This window comes from Tinamus guttatus, unplaced genomic scaffold, assembly GCF_059628265.1.
Source record: "Tinamus guttatus ecotype Peru unplaced genomic scaffold, ASM5962826v1 Tinamus_guttatus_pri_ptg000150l, whole genome shotgun sequence".
NCBI classification, from domain to species: domain Eukaryota; kingdom Metazoa; phylum Chordata; class Aves; order Tinamiformes; family Tinamidae; genus Tinamus; species Tinamus guttatus.
Window position 1 is genome coordinate 14,393,612 of NW_028288684.1, and position 23,345 is coordinate 14,416,956.

At 34.5% G+C, this 23,345-nt stretch overlaps 1 protein-coding gene across 1 annotated transcript in view; it reads right to left on the reverse strand.

Annotated features, from left to right (window-relative positions):
• The window catches only part of CNTN5 (contactin 5), a 413,137-nt gene that overhangs the window by 135,780 nt on the left and 254,012 nt on the right, over positions 1-23,345 (reverse strand). Inside the window, exons 7-8 of the mRNA XM_088522370.1 lie at positions 23,059-23,262; positions 10,560-10,662 (exon numbers count right to left, since the gene is read on the reverse strand). Coding sequence (XP_088378496.1) covers positions 10,560-10,662; positions 23,059-23,262 — 307 coding nt within the window. The remainder of the gene's footprint in view (positions 1-10,559; positions 10,663-23,058; positions 23,263-23,345) is intronic.

The window sequence follows — 23,345 nt, forward strand, 5'->3', positions numbered from 1 at the left end:
AAATATATATATATGTATTCAGATGCAAAGAATTGGGAAAATACCTCATTATAATAACTCACAAATAATAACTCTTCCTTTAATTTGGTTATTGAATGATACTTAATACTCATGACATAGCGACGGGGAATACTGGTGATTTAAGGACAGGATTGGAATAGAAGGTGATGCTGGCAAGCAGGAGCAAGTTTGGATCTGCAAGCCATATCAACAGGAGGTCTATGGCTGCACTCCAGAGTATGATGTGTGTGTGAGTGTTGTATGTGAGTGTAGATGTGCACTCTCTCTAGAAAGGTCTTGTACTTTACCAGCATAGAGGGAAGGAGAATGTCTGTGCTTGACCACATGACCATCTCCAAGTCAGTTTCCACACTTCAGATTTTAAGACGGGAGAGTAACATCTATCTATAACATCTCTAGCAATGGTGTGGACAATGATTCATTATACATAATGACCCATTATCTATAATGAGTCACACTTCAGAGGACTTTCTCCACTGATTGAGTGATCTAAATGTTACCTCAGACTTGATGCCTAATTGTTAGGGGGCTAAAGTTAGATTAAGATAACTCACACTCCTTATGATTTCAATGTAGTCCTCCAAATTCTTAAAATGATTTGTGATTTGAGCAGTCATCTGTTTAAGAGGTAATCAAACAGGAAATAGAATTTCCACAACGGAAAATGAGTTGTTTTCACAAGCATTGAATGAAAAGGAAAAAGCTACTGCGCTACCTCTTTTGCCTCCTTTTGAAAGACAGATAATGGTATTTACTCCTAACCAAGTCGCAACTTCAAAGCTCGATCATGAAAATTTTAACGGAAAAAGTATGTCACTGAATAGTCGAACTCCATTTCCATGGGAGAGAATGGATTTCCATTCTCCATGGAGAATGAATTCTGTGGCTTTAGTATTAGCCACATTGCAAAATTCTATATTACATTTCCTCTTTGCAGTACTGTGGATGTTACAGTTTGTGATAGAGGATGTGTAGAGCAGCTATGGCTAATAAAGCATGACAGAAGTATGCTCAGTTCTCTCCTACATTTTGAGAAACTCTTCAAGTAGCAAACAACCAGTCAGAAACACATTTTTTTTTTGAGCTTTTCTCTATAATTTTTTATCTGAGTTCTATCTCACTTCAAAATTGGTGAATATTCTGTGAAAAATATTAATGACATGGCATAAATTAAAACTTCACAAGCTTGTGATCTGGCCGAAGAGGCTGTTGAAAAGTGAGTCTGAAGCACCTTGAGAATGATATTCTCATTGTGTGAGTAGGAGAGATAATGTATGAGAAATCCATAAATATAGATTTCAGAACAAATGTTTTAAAACAGAATAATCTGCCAGAACAGGAAACAGGTTTTGATGGGTGTTCATATGGAGTCTCAGAGACAGAATACCACAGCAGTAATCTGATTACCCATCAAGTAATGCTAATTTATAACCAGAATTTCCTGAACATGTCTTTTTCTTTCTGTATTCCAAACATTGACAGGCAGTATTTCTTCAGTTGGCACATTAGTGCAGGATTTTTGACTTTTCAGATCAACTCTGTGTGCACAGCACAGGCCAGTGCTAGAAAGGTAGCTACAACGAGTCCAACACTTCAAAGAAACAACAGATTTCCCACCACTCATGACATACATGATCTTCATGTGTAAATCTGCTGTATCTGGGATGGTTTTAAAATCTGCAGTGGGATGACTTCTGTAGTGCTGGATTCAAGTTTTTTTGAACCATAATACTTTATGTGCACTTATTTCTTTCTGTGAAATCCTGCAGAGAAATATGGAAACAGTGACTCTGAGGAAATGCTATTGAGAATTGTCATAATTTTCTTTCTTCTAATCCTCTCAGCTTTTTACAAGGATGAAAAGACTGAATATATCATTCTGAATAGTAAATTTCTAGTACAAATAAAGACTTTCCTGTTCTTCCTTATCTTCGACTGAAAAGTTCCTCTACACAAAAGTTGCAAGCAAGCATCTGCAAAAATATCACTACTATTTTAAACTGAGGCAAAACAGTATATACTACAGAGCAAATTTTTTGGTAACATTTACAAGTTTTCTTTTATGGTGATGATGGAAAGAGATACTGCTTCTTTGAGGCTGATGCCCTACTTACAGAAACTTGCTTTTGGTAGGACTGAATTTTTCTGCTTTCATAAACATCCATTTATAGATATGGAGAGTTGATCCAAAGCAGGGCAGGATGAGGCCTGTGAGGTCTACCTGAGAATTGCCCAAGAAGCTTTATTTGCTGCACTATTATGAATGATTGTAGTGTTTGTTACAGCATTATAAAGGCTCAAAAGAAATCTACTCAAAGAAAGGCAGAAATCAATCCAGATGATTGAAAAATAGGGACAACAGCAAATCCTGCTCTTGCAGACTATGACATAGACTCTTATTCAATATGAACTGAAAATGAACTTTAAAGTGGATGAAAGTCTTAGAAGGATTTATTTGACATAAACAATACATACTATGACCATAAAAGGAAACAAAATCCTGCACACATTCTTTTCTTACGTAAAGTGAGCTGGAAGATGCCATGTTCATATTCGAAAGGGTCCGTTCTTCTCATCAGAAGCTTATTTCCAGGGCAATAGACAATCCTACTTATACCACTGACAAACCCAGTTCTACCAGGTTTTTTAATTTCCCTCTTGGGACTGTTTTTCTTTCAGTCAAGCTGAAGAATAGGGAATAGCTTTCACAGCATCCAGGTTTGTGGTTTCATAGAATTAACTTTTTTTTTTTTTTTTTCCTAAAGTGAGAAGGAGTGGGGAGGAAAATATAAATGAACATTATTTTTTGTGCTGTGGGATTTGGATGAAAACATCTATTCCTATACCAGCTTTTGTCTTTAGACTGAAGTTTGATGTTCTGCAAATCATTCTATTTTAATCCGCTATACCACATTTGCCTATTAAGAAGAGGATATAATGATATAACCATTTTTAATATTCCTGTATCTGCAGATAAAAAGTGGAATTTCATAAGAAGGATCACTTTGCGGGGGAGTGAAGGTAAATTACTCAGTGGACTTTTACAGTGCAATTTTCTTAACATGTAAGATGCTAAAATTCCAAGAGTTGCTCCTTTTGTTTCACAGGGCAATTATGTATGTGTCACAGTCACTGCGGGCACAGGTAAGTATGTTCATTCAAAAGTATAAGGAGACTTAAATAATCTCCAAAAATACAATGTCTAAGGTGGAGGAACTGCTGGTACTGAATGGTCATGCTATTTCAAGTAACATTTCTGAGATGTATCTCTGACAACATCAACCTGCAAAGACCTGCTGGCATATCCCAAAGAAATAGTCAACAGAACTGATTTAATTGCCTCTAAAAAGTGAAGCTTGCTTTATATCACAGATGTTAGTATTGTTTTGCATCCAAGTCCTGTTCCTCTGGCATTCAGCAGCTGCCTGCTGCCTTGACCCCTCACTCATCCTGATGCTCCTGGGACTCAGTGTAACATAATTAACAGAAGTTAGCTGTGTGTGTGATTTAAACTCTGATGCTTCTGATGTTCCTTGGCATAACATCAGGCCGGGAGCAGGAGACAGCCACACACTTATATTAAGGAGCCTTATGTTAGAAAAGAGTATGATCTTGGAATATGCTTGTGAGGCCTTTCTTGACACCGGATTAGTGAGAGAAAGTCAGATTTTGGGAAGGTCCTGTCTGCTTTTCTTCACAGTTTGCAGCAAGAAATGCATCCTGCTGGTCTGAACTCACACCAAACATAGCTGTCTACAGAAAACACACAAATATCTTCCACAGCAATAAAGATGATATGACCAAGGTAATACTGTATTTGTCAAGACTGGACAAAGGAAAGATAGAAGTCAGGGACTGAGCTATGGAATGCTTGGAGCACAATTTAACTGCTTGGTTGGAGCAAAAAGTCACATTTTCTCAATTTGAATAATAAACAGGATGACATTTTGTCCATTGTAATTGAGAAATGATGTGCAGGAAATACTGGAAGCATCTTTAGAGATACCAAATATAAAAGTAAGGATGTCATCCAGAGAAATGTGCAACCTGGATCCATGACTTCTCATGTTTGATTGTCCGAATTTTTGTATCTGGAAGGAATCACAAATGACTAAAGTTCAGAGGAAGGAAAACAAGAATAAAGAAAATAGCACTATAAAAGCTTCCCAGGGGTGAAGAGAAGCACTTCTAAAATATCTTTAACATTCCTTCTTTTTTGAAACTACTCTCATGCTCAATTATGCTGTTTGCCAAAAGCTGACCAGAGCTCACAATAAACATTCATTTAACATGAAGACTTTCAAAGTCACTGCACCTTTCAAATCTCTCTATGTCTGCAAAAAGATTTGCAAATAGTTAGAAACCTTCTCTGTAGTGACTGTACTCTCTTATTGTCTTATTGAGCAACTCAGACAAAAATAACTTATTTCCTTCAGATATTTCATGGCGACCAAGAGACTGCGCTTAGGCTTTGCTCCGATGCAATCATTGCCCAATGTTTGTATGCTCTAAGCTCCAGTCAAATGGCCTTCACTAGTTCATATCATTTTTATATAATCTCCCTAGCCTTTATTCAGATATCAAATTTATCTATTCAAATACTTCTTCTCTTTGTGCATTGTAAAATCTACGGTAATCTGTACATGAAATTATTGATGCTGATAAATAACTATATTTTTAATAAAATAATAACAATTAGAAATTGAAGTTACAAAAACAGGTCAAAGAGATAATATAAAATCCTATATCCTGCATATTTACAAGATTTTGGCTAACCAGAATTGTTTATTATTTCAAAAAATATTTCAGAACATTTTGCAAACTACGGGTCACTTCACCTGTGTGACTTAAATCTATGTAATTTTATTCCCTTTTTAAAAATTTAATCTCCTTTAGAAAGCAAGACTTAAGAATCAGCTGAGTTCTTGCAGGTCATATTTCAGATGGATGAATATTTCTGACTGAACTATAAATCTATTCAATACAGAGTTTATAATGGCATTATTAAGCAATGTTAACTCTAACAACATGAAAAATGCTTCTATCATAACAGTCTCACTATAACTCAGTAATAAAAAGAAGTCAATATCTCTATTTTATTCTTATCTTTAAGTAAGAATACTTCACAATGAAAATATGGATTTGACATTACTAAAGTGACCTAAGCCAGCATTTATAAAGAATATTGATACACTGTATAAATGTTTCTATTATACAAAAATAGCACTAGCATAAAACAATCTTTCCAAAATTCAGAAAGCACAAGCACATGGAATATAAGAAAAATTCATTGTCATCACTGTTGTCTATTGATTCTTTTGATTAAAATTTATCTGCTGATCTGTGTGGATTAAAAAAAAAACACTATAGTGGAAAAAGGATGCAGAAAGCTATATTTTTTTTCGGCAAATCAATACTTTAGATTTGCTACAGGATCCAAAGACCCTATTTTAAAAGCCAAATATGCCAGTCTTAACTTGGTACTCAGATTGACAAGGTTTTGTGACCTAAACTGTAGCCCACATCCTCTAATTTGTTTAGATGATAAATAAAATGTAATTACCTACTCAGAACTGACTGTTGGCATGATCATAAGACATATATATATATACATATATATATATAATGTATATATTTCTGTCTGGACAAAGCAATGAAATATGAGGTTTATATTCAGAATAAAACAGAAATTACTGCATGGTGTGATCCACGGCCAAAAAATGCAGTCAGAAAAAGGTTGAAGTATGAGGGGATGATAGCAGGTGAGTGCACTACACACAATTCTACATTAAAAAACCTGTGCAAAACAGTGACTCTAGAAGGCTTGTATTAATGCAAAAATGGAAACCAAACGAAAGCTATGTGAAAAGGGAAGGCAAGGCAAAAGCAAGGTAAAGCAAGACAAGGCAAGGCAAGGAAAGACAAGGGAAAACAAAGGAAGACAAGGGAAAAGAGAGAAAAAAAGAGTAATATATTACTGCCATTTTTCCTTTTTCTTGTGCTTCTTTCCCCTGGAGGCAATAGTCTCTGCTCACTCAAGAGGGCCATAATCTACAGCATTTCATGCCAGCTTGGACAAACACTCCATTGTCACTGTTTGAACATGAGTGAAAACTTGTTCATTTTGAGCTCTATAAAAACACTCATTCCCATCTATATCTGCTTTTAAGTTCTATGTTAAAATCATAGTATTAAAGGCACTTATTAGATAAATATACTTCCAAACTCAGGAAATGTTAAGAATGCTCTGTCTGAGTTCTTCTTTTGAGAACTTTTTCTGAGTACTTCATTACTGAATATGTGGGGACAGAGATTAAATTCGTTTTATCTATTCGCACTATCACTGTCATATTTTTAATAGGGAGTAAAATGAAGCCAATGGAATTCTTTTCTTTGCAAAGGTACATGGAAAAAAAAAAGAAAACAGTTACTCTGAGATGCTCTTGCAAACAATTTCAGCATTATTTGAGAGAAAATGCACCTTAAGCATGCATTGCTAGAGAAATTGCATCAAGGGAGCATGAAATGTCCTGACTGCTGTCATCCATGCAAGTATGTCAGCTGGGAAAGTCATGGCTTCTTTACTGTAACCTAAACATAGAGTAAGGCCATGATTTGATTTGCTGATTTATAATAAATGATATTAGAGTGATGGACTTGTTAGAGAAGCAGGAAACAACTACCTGATTAGCAATAATTTCATTAACTTGTTTGTCAAAAAAGAGCTTGTGTTTTAAAGTAACAACAGATACTTGATACGAGCAGTGAAAATTGTGTTAACTGAAAGAAAACATTAACGCTCTAGTGGTTAGAAAACAGAAAAGATGCAAATGTATTGAATTTACATTCAGTAGTATTCAAATAAGACTCTTTTCAATTTTATAAATATAGAGATATTTATAGGTTTAGAGCAAATTTTGGACAGATTTTGAAAGCCTTTTCGACTTTTTTCTTTCCTTTTGAAAAAAAAAAATCTTCTGGCATATTAGAAAACATATGAAAGTTTTAAGTGCTCCTAATTGAAATGACATGATGATATGGGTGGCAGAAAATACAGTTGTGTGCTGCATACGCAGATATGTATGAAATGCAGAGATAATCAAAACACAAAGTTGTTGTGGGAATATGGCAGTAAAAACAACCTTTCAGTAAAAGTAGGCCTCAATAAATACATACTACAAATCATAGAAGATCTCTAATTGCAAAGTACCAACTGATATATATTTATTGCAGTAAATTTTATTTCTGGCTTCTCTGTCTGCCTGTCACATCTTCTGCTCTATCTCAACAATTGACCTATGTGGTGATTTCATAGCCAAAGATCGTTGCTCATTCTGAGTAGCATTATCAAATACAAATAATGTCATTTTGAGGCATTTCACTTCTGTAATATTTTAAATTCTTTAGTATCAATGAAGTCTATTTATAAGTGGCATCAGTAATATATTATTTCCAGTTTTATCTGGACCATTGTATACTGTTTGGGTCAGAATAAACTACTTTTCAGGAGATTTCTGCTTGTCAGGAAATTGAGACGTGATTTTAAGGTGCTCAGCTCCAATTTATTCAGTCTTAACTCCAAAGGACATAGTGACAGGCAGTTCTAAATAAGCACTATCAATAAATCATTAATCTGTAACTAAAGATAAGGCTTTTTCTGGGGTGTTTACCAAATGCCAACCACTGGAAATCTCTGTGGAAACTGTCATTCCCACAGTGATAGGGGATAGTGTAGTGACTGTGTCAGGGACTGTAAAAATTCATGTTTTATTCACTATGAATGCAAAAAAAAACCCCCAAAATGCTAGATAAAGACTGAATTAATTGCAGATGCAGTTTTGAGATGTTCACCAAATCTAGTATAACAAGAAAAGATCTGTAAAAAGTATCAGGATTAAGAGACAGGAGCAGAAATGAAAAAGAACTGGAAATCTCTTGCATTTCTACCTAGCACATCAGCCTCTGTGTTTCAAATGAGGCCTGAAATGTCATTCATGTAATTATTACCATCTTAGGTTGCAATTGCAGAAGGTAATTTCAACATATCTGATTTGATTTTGCATTAATGACTGTGAAAAGAAGATAAGGAACATCTATGGTAAAAATAGTTGCCCAGCAGCAAATGGGGTCAATTTATTAGATGACCCTAAAAATTCTTGATAGTCCTGGTGAATTGTTTTTGTTTGCTGTTGTTTTTTGTTTGTTAGAAATTGACATCAAATATGAACCTAGAAATAAGTTAATTGAAGCCTTTGCTGTTAAACTTAGTCTTTCTCATGTGGCTGTTTGAATGCTGACTGACTTTTTAAGAGGGTTTAGTAAACCTCAAGGTGTTGATGATAGGAAGTATTTGTAACTGCTTTTGCTGCCTGTCAGAGATTGATGTGAAAGATGATGCTTGGCATGCCTCCTCCTCACTGGGAAAATGATAGCTGACTTACTTGGTATGTGTCAGTAGTCACAATTAAATTCCAGAAAAACTGAAGAAAAAATATAATGTGCTGGTTACTGTTTCAGCCATTGCCAAGAGACTGAAAGGACCTCATTGCCAACTATTGACCCATCATAAAAGTAGCTAGGGTTTCTGACAGAAGAGAGCCTGGATCTACCACCTTCTCTTTCCTCATATTTTTCAGCATTTCTCGGGATCTCTCTAGTTGCTGCTTTTCTCTCCCATCTCATGTACCTCTTTCCTTATCTTAGCTATACAAAACATAAGGCTTATATTTTACCATGTAGAATTTTGTGCCTCATTCTTGCCTTCCAAACAGCTGTTTACATTGAATTGGGGAATGAATCTGCAAAATGCATTGCCCTCATTTCTCCCACCACAGGGTCTATGGTCTCCAGTTCCCAACACTTTGGTTGGATTGATTAGACAGTGCCCTGTCTCCCCTAGAACTTCACTGGTCCTAAATGGATAAAATCAGAAAACATTGTCAGCATTCATCTGAAATTAGTTATGAATATTCTCTATTGGTCTTCTGTTCATTGATGGTTTCTGGACTTATGCTAGACAATTGCAGATGTCAGGAGAAACAGACAACAAGGGCAATAAAAGATGTAGACACATTTTGTCCAGCCAGTAAATAGGAATTGCTAAGGGAGATTGCTGAATCCAGTGACATGTGGAGGTCAAAATGCCCACAAAAATGGGGTGAAAAATTCCCCGAGCCTGAAACAAAGTATCTCTCAGGCCATCAAGACAGGTTTTGAAATGTGGTTTTGGAAAACCAGATTTGAATAACAATCTGGAGTGGTAAACCTCAGGTAAGTGAAATACTTTTAAATTCTCCTTTCATGTTTCATTCCTGCCTTGATAAACAAGTAGGAAAAGTTGGTATGAGGATAATGTACTCCTAACCTGGCCCTAGACTAACTGAATTGTAAAATTCTACTGCAAGAGACACAAAGACAAATCCTCTACTATTGTTTAATCCAGGCCAGAATGTAAGGATACTGTATGTGCTTGGATAGTCTATGAACAAGAAAAACAAACAGGATGATACATTTTATTCAGCAGCATGAATGGAAGGAAAACTATGGCTAAAAGAAACCAGGAAAAGGATCTGAATTTTTATATCCCGTACAGTGAGATTTCTTGCACATGAATGTGCTTGTCCACACACATACATGCACCAAATTTTGTGGTATAAATATATTAAAAATGTACCTTTTCTATTTTTTATATATCTAGTGATGTTACAAGTGGAACATCTGTTTTTTAGCAACTTACATATACAAAAACAAAAATAATTTACTTGAATCATTGACATTGCTATTCATATCTGTCTGACTGTGTTCCATCTTTGTCACACTTATTTTGGCAACGGGGGTGATATTAACTGTCACAACAACATCCTTGCATAATGTTATCAGTTTCCTCATGTATTCAGTAATCTGCAAAGCATCTAAGGGTTATTTCACTCCTCATTTGAGCTGTATGAAACTATAAAGAAGCACTTCTAAAAGCTTTCTGTCCCTGTACTTACTACTGCTCCTCTAGACATGAATTTTAAAATGCTATTGTTCAGGAGTGCTAATAGGTCAGATAGAAATTAGGCAATTGATATTGCCACAAGGTATACTAAGACACTATAGAACTTTTTCTTTTTTCAGTTCTTCTCATGCATTAACTATGCATTAAGAAAAAAAAAAGAGCTATTAATTTTGTTAAATAAGATAATGTGGCAGAAAAAAAGTGGAATTTACTGATTTGTACTAACAGTGAATAAAATAAATAGGAGAGTCTGACGAACAGAAGACTTCTTTTAAAAATAACCTTTTTTGTTGTTTGTAAGAACTGCTACTTTTCATTCTGACAAAAAGTATTTTATTTTGTATTTATTTATGAATTACTATCCATGGAAATGGCTGGATAGGGATTTCATAATTAGCTGCTTAGTCAAATGGTTACTTTGTCCATGCAGGAAGGACTGCCTGTTAAAATGGAATCCAGCAAAATAATGAACCCCCAAGTTAGGCATGTCACATCTTAATGAACAATGCTGTCTGATTATGAAAGAAACTGTACTTACTTGCCAAGTGCAAAACACTCCATTCTAACAGTAGTTCCCCTAGCAGCTGTAACTGTGTAGGGAAAATGAACTTCAATTTTTGGTTCGTATTCCCCCATCACACCTGGAAAATAAAGAACTGTTATATGAAATATCACCAGTTTTCCATATGCTGCTATTATTGCAGAGAAACCTCGCAGCTTGCTTTCTGAACTTACACAGCAGCAAAGCTGGAATTGATAAAAATAGCTTCATTTAATGCAGCATGCTCTGCTTAAGTCCTATACATATTCTAAAACACTCTTTAGGGTTACCAGCAGCACAACAGCAAAATTACTTAAGAGAAGGATTTATTTTTGCAACCACAGGTTAATATTTATGGTTTGAAAGATTAAAGTAGGCAATCAATTTTTGAAGGATGAGATTTTTCATACACCTGAACTTTGTTTACTGGTGCAGTGACAGTTGTGACAAATAAATCACCATATCCTGTTGTGTGCTGTTGAGGATCTTCCAGAATCAGCAAGAAAGAGTCAAATTTTGCAAAGGTATTTGCATACCCAGGCACAGACATGGACATAGAGACATGCGCATGTAGAGTTCAGTTATTTTAGTTCCAGTGGCCTTTTTAATTTGGAATATCATTAATTAATCACGACAAAATGCTCAGTACTATTAAATGCAATATAAAACCATTCAATGATGTCAAAAACAAGAATAGACATGAGCAGAGTAATGTGGCATTTGCTGTGGGGTGACTGACAGCCTTGGAGAACTTCAAGAGTTTAGGAAATGAGAAATAATTAGTGAATAATTAGTGAGAAGTTTGTATCTGATGTGACTTAATAAAGGAAATGTCCTAGTCAGAATGACAGGAGGCAAACATGACTCCAAAAAACTTTGTTCAGTCACACAGAAGATGAACTTTTGGGGTAGGCGATTCTTGGGTATTAAAAGCTATATTAAACTAAGTAAGAATTATTAAGATTTTTGGATGGGAAGAATTGAATAAAATGTTATTTATGGACATAACAAACACACAGTAGCAGCAAGATCAATCCAGTCTAAATCCTCAATATCATACAAAAGGCTCCAAAGAATTTCAGTGCAAAAAGATAAGAACAATAGTGAAAAAGAAAAAAAAAACCCAACATCTCAGGTAAGGAAAAAAAAAAAAAAGGAAAGAACCAAAATAAGGATTACGAAAGCAAAGAAATATAATATGTGCAATTCAGAGAAGACTAGTTGATAGGGATCTTCAGGAAAAAAAAAAATATATATATATATATATTGTTCAAATTGTAAACCATGTTCTCCTGTTCCTTCACAGACTTGAGAGTTCTCACTCTCTGTCACAGCAGCCCAGGTGTTTCTGGACCATCCTGCCAGCTCCTGTGCCTGATGTCTGGAGGGAAGTTCTCTTTGGCCAAGGCTCAGATCTGCTGTCACCTCTGCCAGTGTAAAATTGGATTGGGGTGTTATAAAGCCGGGGGCTGAGGAAGCACTTTTGCTGGAAATGATAGTTTAAAAAAAAAAAAAAAAAACACTTCAGTTCCTTCCCTTGAAAAAACTGCTGCTGTAAAACTTTCTTTGGGATGATTCCTCAAATCAGAAGAGAATTATCAGGGAAATTGAGCAAGAATTATATTTGACTGGTAAATAACTATCTAATTAAAGCAGTCATCCACTTTGGAAGAAACATAGGTTTCCTATGTTTTATCATTTACTACCAGAGTTGCTTTTTCTTTTCACAGTAAAAGATATATTTTTTGATAAAGTTAAATGGAAAAAAAAAAAGAAACAAAAAGATTCAGACAGCATCAGGACAAACCTGTTACCTCCGGAGAAATGCCCCTATTGCAGGTACCCGCCGTCATCCTACTTGCCCTTTCTTGATATGCTTTCCCTTCTTTCAGAAAAAAAAAAAATCCTTCCAGATGAGAATGCAAATTCATGTTTGAATGAGGTATATTCACTTAAGCATTCACTTCCTTTAAGCACTTTAGGAGCATAAGTTAGAAAATCTAAATGCGCCTGATGGATCAATCAAATAACATAAAATGCTTCCAATCCAGACATTGTAATTCTGTAAATAATGTTGCTTTAGGAGTAGCACTGGATTGCTTTTTAAAAGAAAAACTTGGGCAAATATTATAGATATTAGCAAGAGTGACCCATTTTTCCTCAAAATTGTGACTACACCAATGTTTTGACTGTTTTATGAGACTCTGGAGAAATACTGTCCCTTGTGTGAAAAGCAAAACAAAAGTCTAGACCAGTTCTATCATCAAAGATTGAAAAGTATTTTTTTAGTAAAAGAAGGAGATTTTCTGTTATGTTCTGATGATGCAAAAATGGCCTGGGTGTCAACTGAACTCTACCTAATTACATTTTTTTCTATCCTATATGATTAGAGACATTCCTAGTCTAATCAACAGTAAAAATGTCCACACTGGTTCATATTGTGTCAAATTACATAATTTAAGCACCTTGGAAAAAAAAAGTGTTTCTTTTATTTTATAACTTCTACCTGAATTCCTTTATTAGTTTCTTTCTTTCTTTTTTTATGATAATGAATATAAGTTTCTGATTCATCCCAGTTGAATCAACCATCATTTTGTAAAACATCTGCCATATCCCCTTTTGGTTGTGTCTTTTACAGACCGAAAAAATCATAGACTGTTAATTCTTCTTCACTCAGAAATTTAATAAACTCAAGATCACTTTTTTTTCCTCTGTTGTATCGTTTCACATTCTACTATGCCATTTTGAGATGAGAAGATGAAAACAACATGGCAATATTGAAGTTATGATCTTTCTATCACAGATTTAGTTTGTTTGTTTGTGTCTTTTTTCTCTACTACTTATCTCACAATCCACTCAACTTTTTGACTGCTGGTCAATGAGCAGTAATGGTGTCATGGTCTCTTTATTGATTGCTAGCACCAAATAATATTTTTAGGTTTAGCTAAAAAACTTGGTACTTAGTATCATTATTAATTACAATCCACTCTAATATTGTGACATCCTTTTGCAGCTCTTCATGGTGAAACTGCCATGAAAAAAAAAAGTATCAACAAGCTCCACTAGTACAATGTTCACTTTCTCTCTGGATCGTTTATATGTTGACTGATGATATCCTACATGTTTTCTGTTTCTTCGCTGATAATGTCCCTCCCTTCAAACAACTGATCACGTAAGTTTATAAAAGGTTGAATTTTGTATGCATTGTTTATTCAGAATAGAATTCCGGTTCATCCCCTTTGAGAATTTAATTTCTTTGCAGCTTTGATGAATGACCTTCTCTAGAGATTTTTGAAATTAGAATACACTGTGCAACCTTGACTGTCCTTACTCATATTTGCTCTGACTCTTCAGCAAAGTTGTACACAGATGGAGACACGATTCCTCTCTGTAAAAGCCATTTTAATAAGATATGATTATAAGATGAGACTACTATATGGTTATGTGAAAAATATACATAAAAATTCTTTATATTTTCTATCAAAATGCTTGACACAGAAGTTAGATTTACTGGTATGTGGCTCTGGCTCCTTGGATACTTCTATTTTTTTCTTTTTTTTTTCTTTTTTTTTTTTTTCTTTTCTTTTTTTTTTTTTTAAGGCATTCTGTTTCTACCTGCTATTCCTCTAGGGCTGAGGTCAGGATAAGGGATATGGTCCATATCCGCGTTCCTCTAGAACTGCTCTGTGAATTTGGCCTTAGTATGAATTTTAAGTATTTCTAACATCAGTATTTACTCTAAAATTTCTTCTATTGGAAGTGCAATTATGTGAACTTTTGTCTTGTGGAAACCCTGTTTATAATAATTCATTTAGTTTTTATGATGCAGCCTTTTCTTCCTTAGGTGTTCCTTTCAAATCTCATATTCTGACTGTGCAAATTGTCTGAAAGGTCTAGTGATTTGATGAGCTTAAAAGGTTTTTATACCTTAGCATATGGCTTTTTGTACTGGAAAATGATTTTTTGAATGGTCATATACTATCAAACACATGTTCTTTTAACCTTGAAAAATACATCTCAAAATATAAATTATTCTTGCCTCTCAAAATGTAGAGTGCTTATGAACAAAAGACAAAGTATCTATCAAATCTTTTGTTTTTACCTCACATTAACTCCCATTAGTAGATATGATCTGTGGAAATATCAAATGCTCCTTGCAAATCAAGTCATCATTTTATATTGCAAATGAAAAGCTCATCTGCTAATAGTTTGCACCATGTCCTCTTCTTCTGAGTTATTGTTATATTAGCAAGTACCTGAGGCTACTGGTGAAAAGACGCAGAAAAATTAGTAAGGATTGTTTGGTTTCTCTACAACACCAATGTTCCTTGTGAGAGAAATTAGGAAATGATAGTCTGTCGTACCAAAAGGACATTTTTGGTCTTTATTATTTGTTATCTAAGTGAATTACCAAGGTCCTGACTTCATGATTCTTACTATAATTGCTTTGCCATGATAACTTTACCTCCAGTCTCTTTGTCTTTCCCAGTTTCTGTTTTGGTCGCTGTGAGTCAGTAACAGCAAAATAACCATAATAATTTTATTAATTTGTATCAAGTGATAAAAGAAACCTGAATTTTTAAGAAATACCTAGGCCTTGTGCTAGGTGCATTAAAATCAATCTCTCTCAAACTTATATACATGAGTCTCTTTCAGATATTTGGTTAAAGTTATAAATAATTCCTTTAGTTATTTTTATTTCTATTTATTAAACATGAAATATGAAATTAATTGCCACAGAACAAACACATAATATAATATTTTGAAATGGCTACCAAATCAGAGAGATCACATGGTTGGAGCACTCGTGCTTCTATATCCCATCTTTCCATGTAAACAGCTTCGTCTCCACAACCGTCTACCTCCATCCATTAAAGAGACAGCCCAATGATTCAATCTTCCTTAGATTAATCAATTAGATTGCAAACCTCCCAAGTTCATAAGTTACACCTTCTTGCCCATTTTAGCAAGATTCAGATGTAAGAATGAAACTATTTTATAAAATCACAAAAGCTTAATGGCTTGTAAAAAAAGGGTTAAAGAACTCTTTTCATTTTTGTTTAGGTAAATCTTGTCCCTGACCATTATTCTGAGACAACTTATCCTATATAACATTTCCTGATTTCTGTCATTCTACTCCACTGCTGTGTATCAGAATGAGTTTTCTGTATTTTTGCATTAAAGTATTATTTTGTTTTGCATTAGTGTCTCTATATGTGTATATATGTGTGTGTGTATACATATATATGTATACTTATTGTAAATATACTGCCCATCCTTGCCAGGTAAATTTACACTGAGAAGACTCACTAATGACACTTCTATTTTATCTCTCATTACTGAAAAGGGGGCCATTGCAGATGACTAATCATTTCCCAGGACTAAGCACATCTTGACCTTGCTAAAATTAACATTTTTTTAGTCACACACAGGCAGAAATGGAGCATGATATTTACAGAAGAGATAATTCCCTATTCTCTCCTTCAGATATGTTTTTACAATTATGAAATTATCACAGAACAATTGTAACATATTCTCTGACTCCTGAGAGGAAAATTGAAGAAAAAAAAAAGTTTAATTTTAATAAATGGTTTCTTTTAACAAGATGTTTCACTGAGCTGGTTGCAGATCTGTGACTTGGGTTCAAATCTCTGCAGCCTAAAGCATCCTACAAACCTTCACTGTTGTCTGCCTTTTAGTTTTCCTTCATGGCATAGAGATAACACAATTCATTAAATCACAATAATGTGATCAACACTGACTATGAGGTGCTCAAATACTACAGAAACAGATGTAATAGAATTGCAAACATTTACAGACATAACTACAGCTAAAACCATTTAGATTATCCCCTCTGGGCCTCCTCACTTGGAGGATGGAATAAAGTAGCCAGACTCCTGTCTGGTTGTCCATCTTTTCTGTAGAGAAGCACAATGGAACGAGGTACAGGAGGAATATCTGTCATGGCCACTCTGAGCAGGATTGCTCTGCCTCTTCCTGCCTTCTCAAGTGAAGAGTGTGAAAGTGTTGGGACTCTATCCACACAAGAATACTTTTTTTTTTTTTTTTTTTTTTTGTCTGCACATGAGAATAAAGAAGCTACTGAGAAATCTTTACTACAAAACAGACAGGATCTTTCCTTATCCATACAGATCTTCTGTACAGGTCTTCTCGCTCCAGCTGTGTGTGCTGTGGAGGCTAATGTGTTTCTGTTAGTCTTTCAGATAGTAGCTGCCCTATTGAATATCTCAGGGAATAGTTTTTCATAATGATTCCTTAAATCACCTCAGCTGGAATGATCTTGGTTTGTTTTAAACTGTTTAAATAATAGCTCGTTAACTCAGGTCATAAACTTATTCTGAGTTGAACATGTTAGAGGGGATATTCTCGTACAAAGGGCTGGTAAAATGTTAAAGCACTAGCTAGAAAAGAACATAAAATACCTGCCTAAACATCACTACAATGCTAGGGAGCAAATAAAACCAAAAGATTTGCTATACTATGCATTCTGGAAAAAAAATAACTGCAGATCTATGCTTGACAATATTTTATTAGCAAATGAGACAAACTGTGTTATTAGAAACTTATCTGAGAACTTTGGGTGAAGTCCCTAATACTGATTAGAGAATGTAGGAATGTTAAACTGAATCTTTTATTACTTGGATAGATCATAAGATTATTGACAATTCTTTTAAGTTTGAAAGTGTCTGTCAATTTCTGGGAATCACTTTGAGTAGTAATGGCTTGTTCCCAGGTGTAATAACATTTTCATAACTTCGCTGGTCAGAAAATGTGCTTCTTATCTCAATGGAATTATGGTCTCTTGTATGAATACTAATTCAAAAATAAGAAGATTTTGACAAAAGAACCATGGTAGTGACATTCAGGTATGATTTCTTGCATGATGTCCTATCAATAATCTGTGTGGCAAAATAGGTTTGTGCATCCAGGTCTTTTTGTGACAAATGAATATTTTGTTGAATTAATATTTTTCTTGAGGACCTGCAGTCTCAATTATTATAAACATTTATTTGAAGGAATAAGTCCCGAATACAGAACCTTCAAGGCAAATTGATTCAAATGTAATGATGATACCCACCATTACTTCTTGATTATAGAAGAAAATTTTCAGTGCCCTGAGTAGAATTTATTGACATTAGTCTTATTGTACATGATGGGGCCATCAGCCTCTGCAAGTCTCTAAATATTTACTTTAAGAATGTTTGCTGTATGAAAGTTATCTGCTTTATGATAATATTCTTTTCACTTACTTAGAGATCTCTTAGACAAATTCGAGCAATACATTTATCCCTTGAAAAGCCCTAAAAATGCCCATGTGAAATTCTGTTCTGCAATGTTCTGAACAGCTAAATTACCAGAGATTTTTTCATAGGCTACTCAAAGGGCAAATCCTATCACATAGCAATGGGTGGGAAGAAACCATTGCTAAGACATTTCCTAATATCAAAGGAAACCTAGCAATCTAGTTTCTGAGGAAAACAAATAAAGATCTTACTGAATAGAGCATAGCAAAGAATAAGCTCCTATATATTTTATAATTCAGGGCAAATATGTTTATATATTTCTAAGTATGAAGGTATAAATGTAAAAGAAGGACATGTTTAAACAAAACAAATTGTTTAATTGATATTTAAATACAGCATAACTCTTTACACTTTAAAATTAATATTTCCACCCCATTTCACTGCTCCAGCAGTTATTCTCTGAAGTCCATCTAAGTATCCCTCACCTTTTGAGAAACGGGATTTCTGGCTTGAAATACATTTTAGTTATTTATAAAGGTGTCATACATACTCAAAAAAGCTTTCTAGCTCTTTTAACCAAAACAGAGTGCAACTAAGAGCACTTTATTTTCAAAGTGTAAGTTCACTATGACTGAGGTAAAGGAGACTGGAGCCAGTCGCTAAGGACACAGAGGCAAAGAGGTAAGCTCAGAATAAGCAATGAAAGGAGTAGTGGTATTTTCTGTAGTTCTTCAAATGAGAGTCCAAAATTTCTATTTATAGTTTGGAGTGAGATTTCTCTTTACATGTGCCTGAAAAATCAGTTAGTGACAATGACCAATTTTATTGTCCCTGCCTCCTAGAAGTCTTACTAACACTAAGCATTTCTCCTCCAAGAGCCATTATTACTGAGTCAGCAGAAACAAACCATTCTTGTTACAAACTCACTACACTCCTATCCCCAAGCTAACGGCCTACTGTTCAAAATCAAATTATTTCACTATGTTGACAAGATCACCAAAATGACAAGCCATTTTTATTTGAACCCTGCCATATCCCACCATAGCAAAACAAGCAGTCACATGTGAAGACCCCAGGGTAGTAAGGCATATAATGTTAGATATGACCATTCTTAACAATCTGAAGACATTTTCGGCTATAAAGATTATTTTTGTTGTTACTTTGCGTAAATCCTAGTTAAGTCATTAATTATAATATCACCAATATTTTTCTATGTGAAATTTTAATAGATGCAATTTAATGTAACATAATGTTAGATACTGTATCTACCTGACAGGATTAAACCACAGCTGGATAAGTGTTATCAACCTTATTGCAATCCAGGCACAGTTTGTGTGTTCTAGAATTTCGTCCCTGATGAACAAATGCATCAGCAGATAAACCAGTAATGCAAATAGAAAAAGAAAATCAATTCATCACATGAAGTGTCTCACCATGATCTACAGAACCAGGTCAGAAAAAATTCAATTCACAGAACCGTAATGACATTGAAAAACTATGAAGGCCTGGTTCTGCATTCAGTTTCATGAGAACATATCTGGTCAGATATAGTGACTTCAGTCGAGTTAGTTTAGATTTACTCTCATGCAGCACAGAAGAAGGTATCCTTTGGTGCCTGAAATGCTACAGGTTTTCTATTTTCTGGAAACTTCACCGCAGTAAAAGGACTAGGCACTTGCAACACAAGGATAAAATGAAGAACATCTTAGTTCTCTCCTGTAATAATGTTGATGCTTGCATCATTTAAGAAAAATAAAAGCAAGATAGAAAAGAAATTGGAATGTAAATGTGTTGATTTGGAACAACTGCCATATACTATCAAACATCAAATGTTTTATACTCTCCAGGTTTCTATTTCCTAAATTTGTGGAGGCTTTCTGTTGTTTTTATTAGCCATGATACTTTACTCCACCCAATCATCATCCATGCTTGGGAAGATCAATTTTAACAATTTTTTAAAATTATTTGTAAACAGTTACTAAATAATTCCTCAACGTTTCTAATGCATAATAAAGGCAGTTAATGAAATGATGCTTTTCTTTTTTCTGATAAAAATTTTTATCTCCCCAGATAGAATTTTAAAGTGTTTTTACAACCCAGCTTGAAGCGAAATTGAATTGTACGAAATGACTGATTGTCAGGGATATCTGAACAAATGAGGTATTCATTTTATTCAGAATCCATCGAAGGATTTCTTGATGTTTTTATTTAATTTGCTTCATATCAAGAAGCTAAGTTCCCCTTAGAGACACATCACCAAAGAAATAAAAGATTAATAAAAGGCAAGGAAATTCCTACATTCTTGTGGAGTTTGGCAGAAAGCCTTGATATTACTCTGTGTCTTCCTCATAGATAAAAACAGTGCCATGTTCTCTCCAGGAGCTTTATGTCACAAGCTACCTAGTCCCCTGAGAATAGGTACTGTTTTATATCCCCAAAAAACCTCCAAACATGGGAAAATGATAAATATAGCAAGTAGAAGACTTCTGAAGTAATGTATACATGTGCCGAATGAATGAAACTGCATATATATATATTCCTTTATAGAGTTCTATTTGTAAAAGCTGTTTAAAATTGAAAGTCTTTTCTCATTGTTTCTGATAATTGTGCTGACTGAGTGCGACAAATGCCATTTGGTATGCTGACCACTAGAACTCAGGAACCAGTATGATTTTGGGACTTAAGTGAATATTTGAAAAATGATTTGAAGTGATTCAATTCATTTTATAACCTAAATATTTAACAAAAAGTAAGCCATGTTCAAAATCACTATCCACATAGTAGTAAATCAATTTTTAGGTACATAGATGTCTGTTCTAAAGCCATTATGAATTTTTCATGTGCTTATGATAGTTTACTCTCATCTCTCTCTTTTACAAATTATTATTTTCTTTAACTGTAATAAGCACCTTTTATTCAGCAGCTATAGTCTATAATCTATACATATTTTTAAAATTCTGTCACCAGCCTTTAACATTTGTCATTAAGCAAGGCAATATGACCTGAAGAAACTTGTAACAAAAACAAAAAATGCAATATTATTAATTGCCTATTTTATTTCATTTCTAGGTATGTTTTAAAAGCCACATATTATTGCATTCCGTGGAGAAGGTAAATGTCCTGGAGACTAAATCATAGAATTTTCCTTAATGTTTCTTTTCCAAGTAGCTGTATGAAGCCTGCAAGATTAGGTGGAAAGGCCTGGATTTGCACTGAGAAACTTGCTCAGACAAGCAAGGAAAGCAAGCAATTTACTAGTGAATAGCAAAGAACTCTATAATAATAAAAGGGCTTTTCAAAAATCTCAATAGATAAAAATTAAGGCATGCATGCCTGGTAGAAAAGCATGCATGTGTAAAAAAGGAACTGGGAAAATGTTCAGGAGCCAGTTCATCTATGTGCAAATGTCCCCCCCTTATTCCAGCACTGCTCAGAAGGCTGGAACATCACCGTTGTCTGACAGCCAGCCATGGAGCTTCGACTTGCCTGAGGCTACATACTACACACTTGACATTTAGGAAAATCTGCAGATTTCAGCTCTTAGCACAGACTTGTAGACTGTTGCCTTTATCTTTATTTACTTCCTACATTTCTAATATTGTAATAAGTCTGCCTATACACTATTAGTCTATTATGTGTAAACTGCTGGGTTTCTGCATACACAGGGAACCCAAGCAAGAGCATGAAAAAATATGTTGTAAAGTAACAGAAGTGTAAGATATTTCTAATAAATATGATACTATAAAATTCTATATTCACTTGACAGTTTTAGCTGATTAAAAAGACAGAGTAACTATTTTTTTTTTTATTCTCAAAGGACGAATATTGAAAAATTATTTCCTGAAAACTTTTAAATAAAACTAAACAGCTAAAATTCAATAATTAGCATAGGTACTAAACAATGATTAATAAAATAGGAAATTACACAGTAAAACATGCAGCTTTTTGTTGCAGAGGACTCATGCTGTGCAGACATGAAGAGTTTCAATCTAGTTACCAGAAATAAAGATTAACTTAAATCCTGTCTAATCTGTGAATACATTTTTTATTTAATCTATTAAACCAAGTTATCTCTATTAAAGTACAGTCTTTGTAAAGATGCTACAGCACACGGATAGTCTAAGTGTTAGAAAAAAAATCTGAGCAAGACAAAAGCCTTAGCCAGTCTCTCTCTCTCTGATTTATAAAAGTATGAATTCACATATGTTGATTGATGAAATGTATTTCTGAAGAGCTGGAAAATATCTTTAAACATGGCATATCATGAGAAAAAAAGGAAAATACAGGAAATTATATTAAAATAAATACAAATCTTCTGTCTTCAAAATAGCCAATACACAGTTGATTCTATTGGCAACTCTTCTAACAGTATCTGATACACACCAGTTATACTGCTCTGTGGGGTATATTATTGGACGATGTTTGGAAATGATTTTTGGAAATGATTCAGGAACTCTAATTCCTAAGCCACTTTTCAAAAATAAGGTATATATTTCAAAGAAAAAAAAAAAAGTTGCAGATACAAACCCTGATGAAATTCAAAAGCACGTAACTAATTATCTATCACTGTAATTAAATCACCATGGTGTTTGTAGGCAGTGCTCAATCAGGACGTTGAATCAGAGTGTAGAAGTGTGAGAAGTTTTTAGTATAGTGATGGGTTAAGTTACAAGCATTAGGGAATCCATTCCATTGCCTAACCACACGTGTCCTGTGTCACTGGAGATGCTGGAGGGCATGCCTTCAGGCCCCAAGCTGCTGGCCTATAAGGGCACAGGTCTCCTTTATGTCCTGTGTCATATTTACCAACCTCCTGCAGATGTCTTAGATGCCTGAGAGCTTCTCATGTGCCACTAGCTACCTGTGCTCGGGCAACTGAGCTCACCCCTATAGAGCTAAACGATACTGAGAAGGCAGATTTGCCTCTCTTTATATTGGTGCTGAAACATCAGAATAGCAAAAAGGAATAACTGTTCTAAACAAAGTGTTTCAGGAGCTGTCAGATCACATCTCAAACTTTGAAGGTCTAATATTCTCCTAAGTGTTAAATGTTTTTAAAGCATCTGCCTCCATGGACACTCCTTTGCTGATTGCTGCAGTAAATGCATTCATATATTTACAAACAATAAAATCGTGGTTCTTAAATTAGCCAAAGTTTGTAAAATAACTGTTACCCAGTACTTTCGACTTAGCATTTTTGTTTTATTTGGTACCCCAAAATGATGCCTTACCATCGTTTCTCAGCGTCAAAGGTGTAGGAGGGCTCAGAACTCTGGCATTTGTCACTGTGTTTTTTACCAAGCATATATAGCTGCCCACATCAGATGTTTGCACCTTGGAGATGTAGAGATTGCCTGTCTCCTGAGAGATGAAACGTCTGCTATCTTCTGCCACAAAAGATGGGAATTCATTAAATACCCAACTATAGATGATTTCTGAAAGAAAACAGAAAATAAAAGAAAGCAATTATGGAAAAAATGCTATGTCGTTTTAATGGATACACTCAATGTTTTCAGTA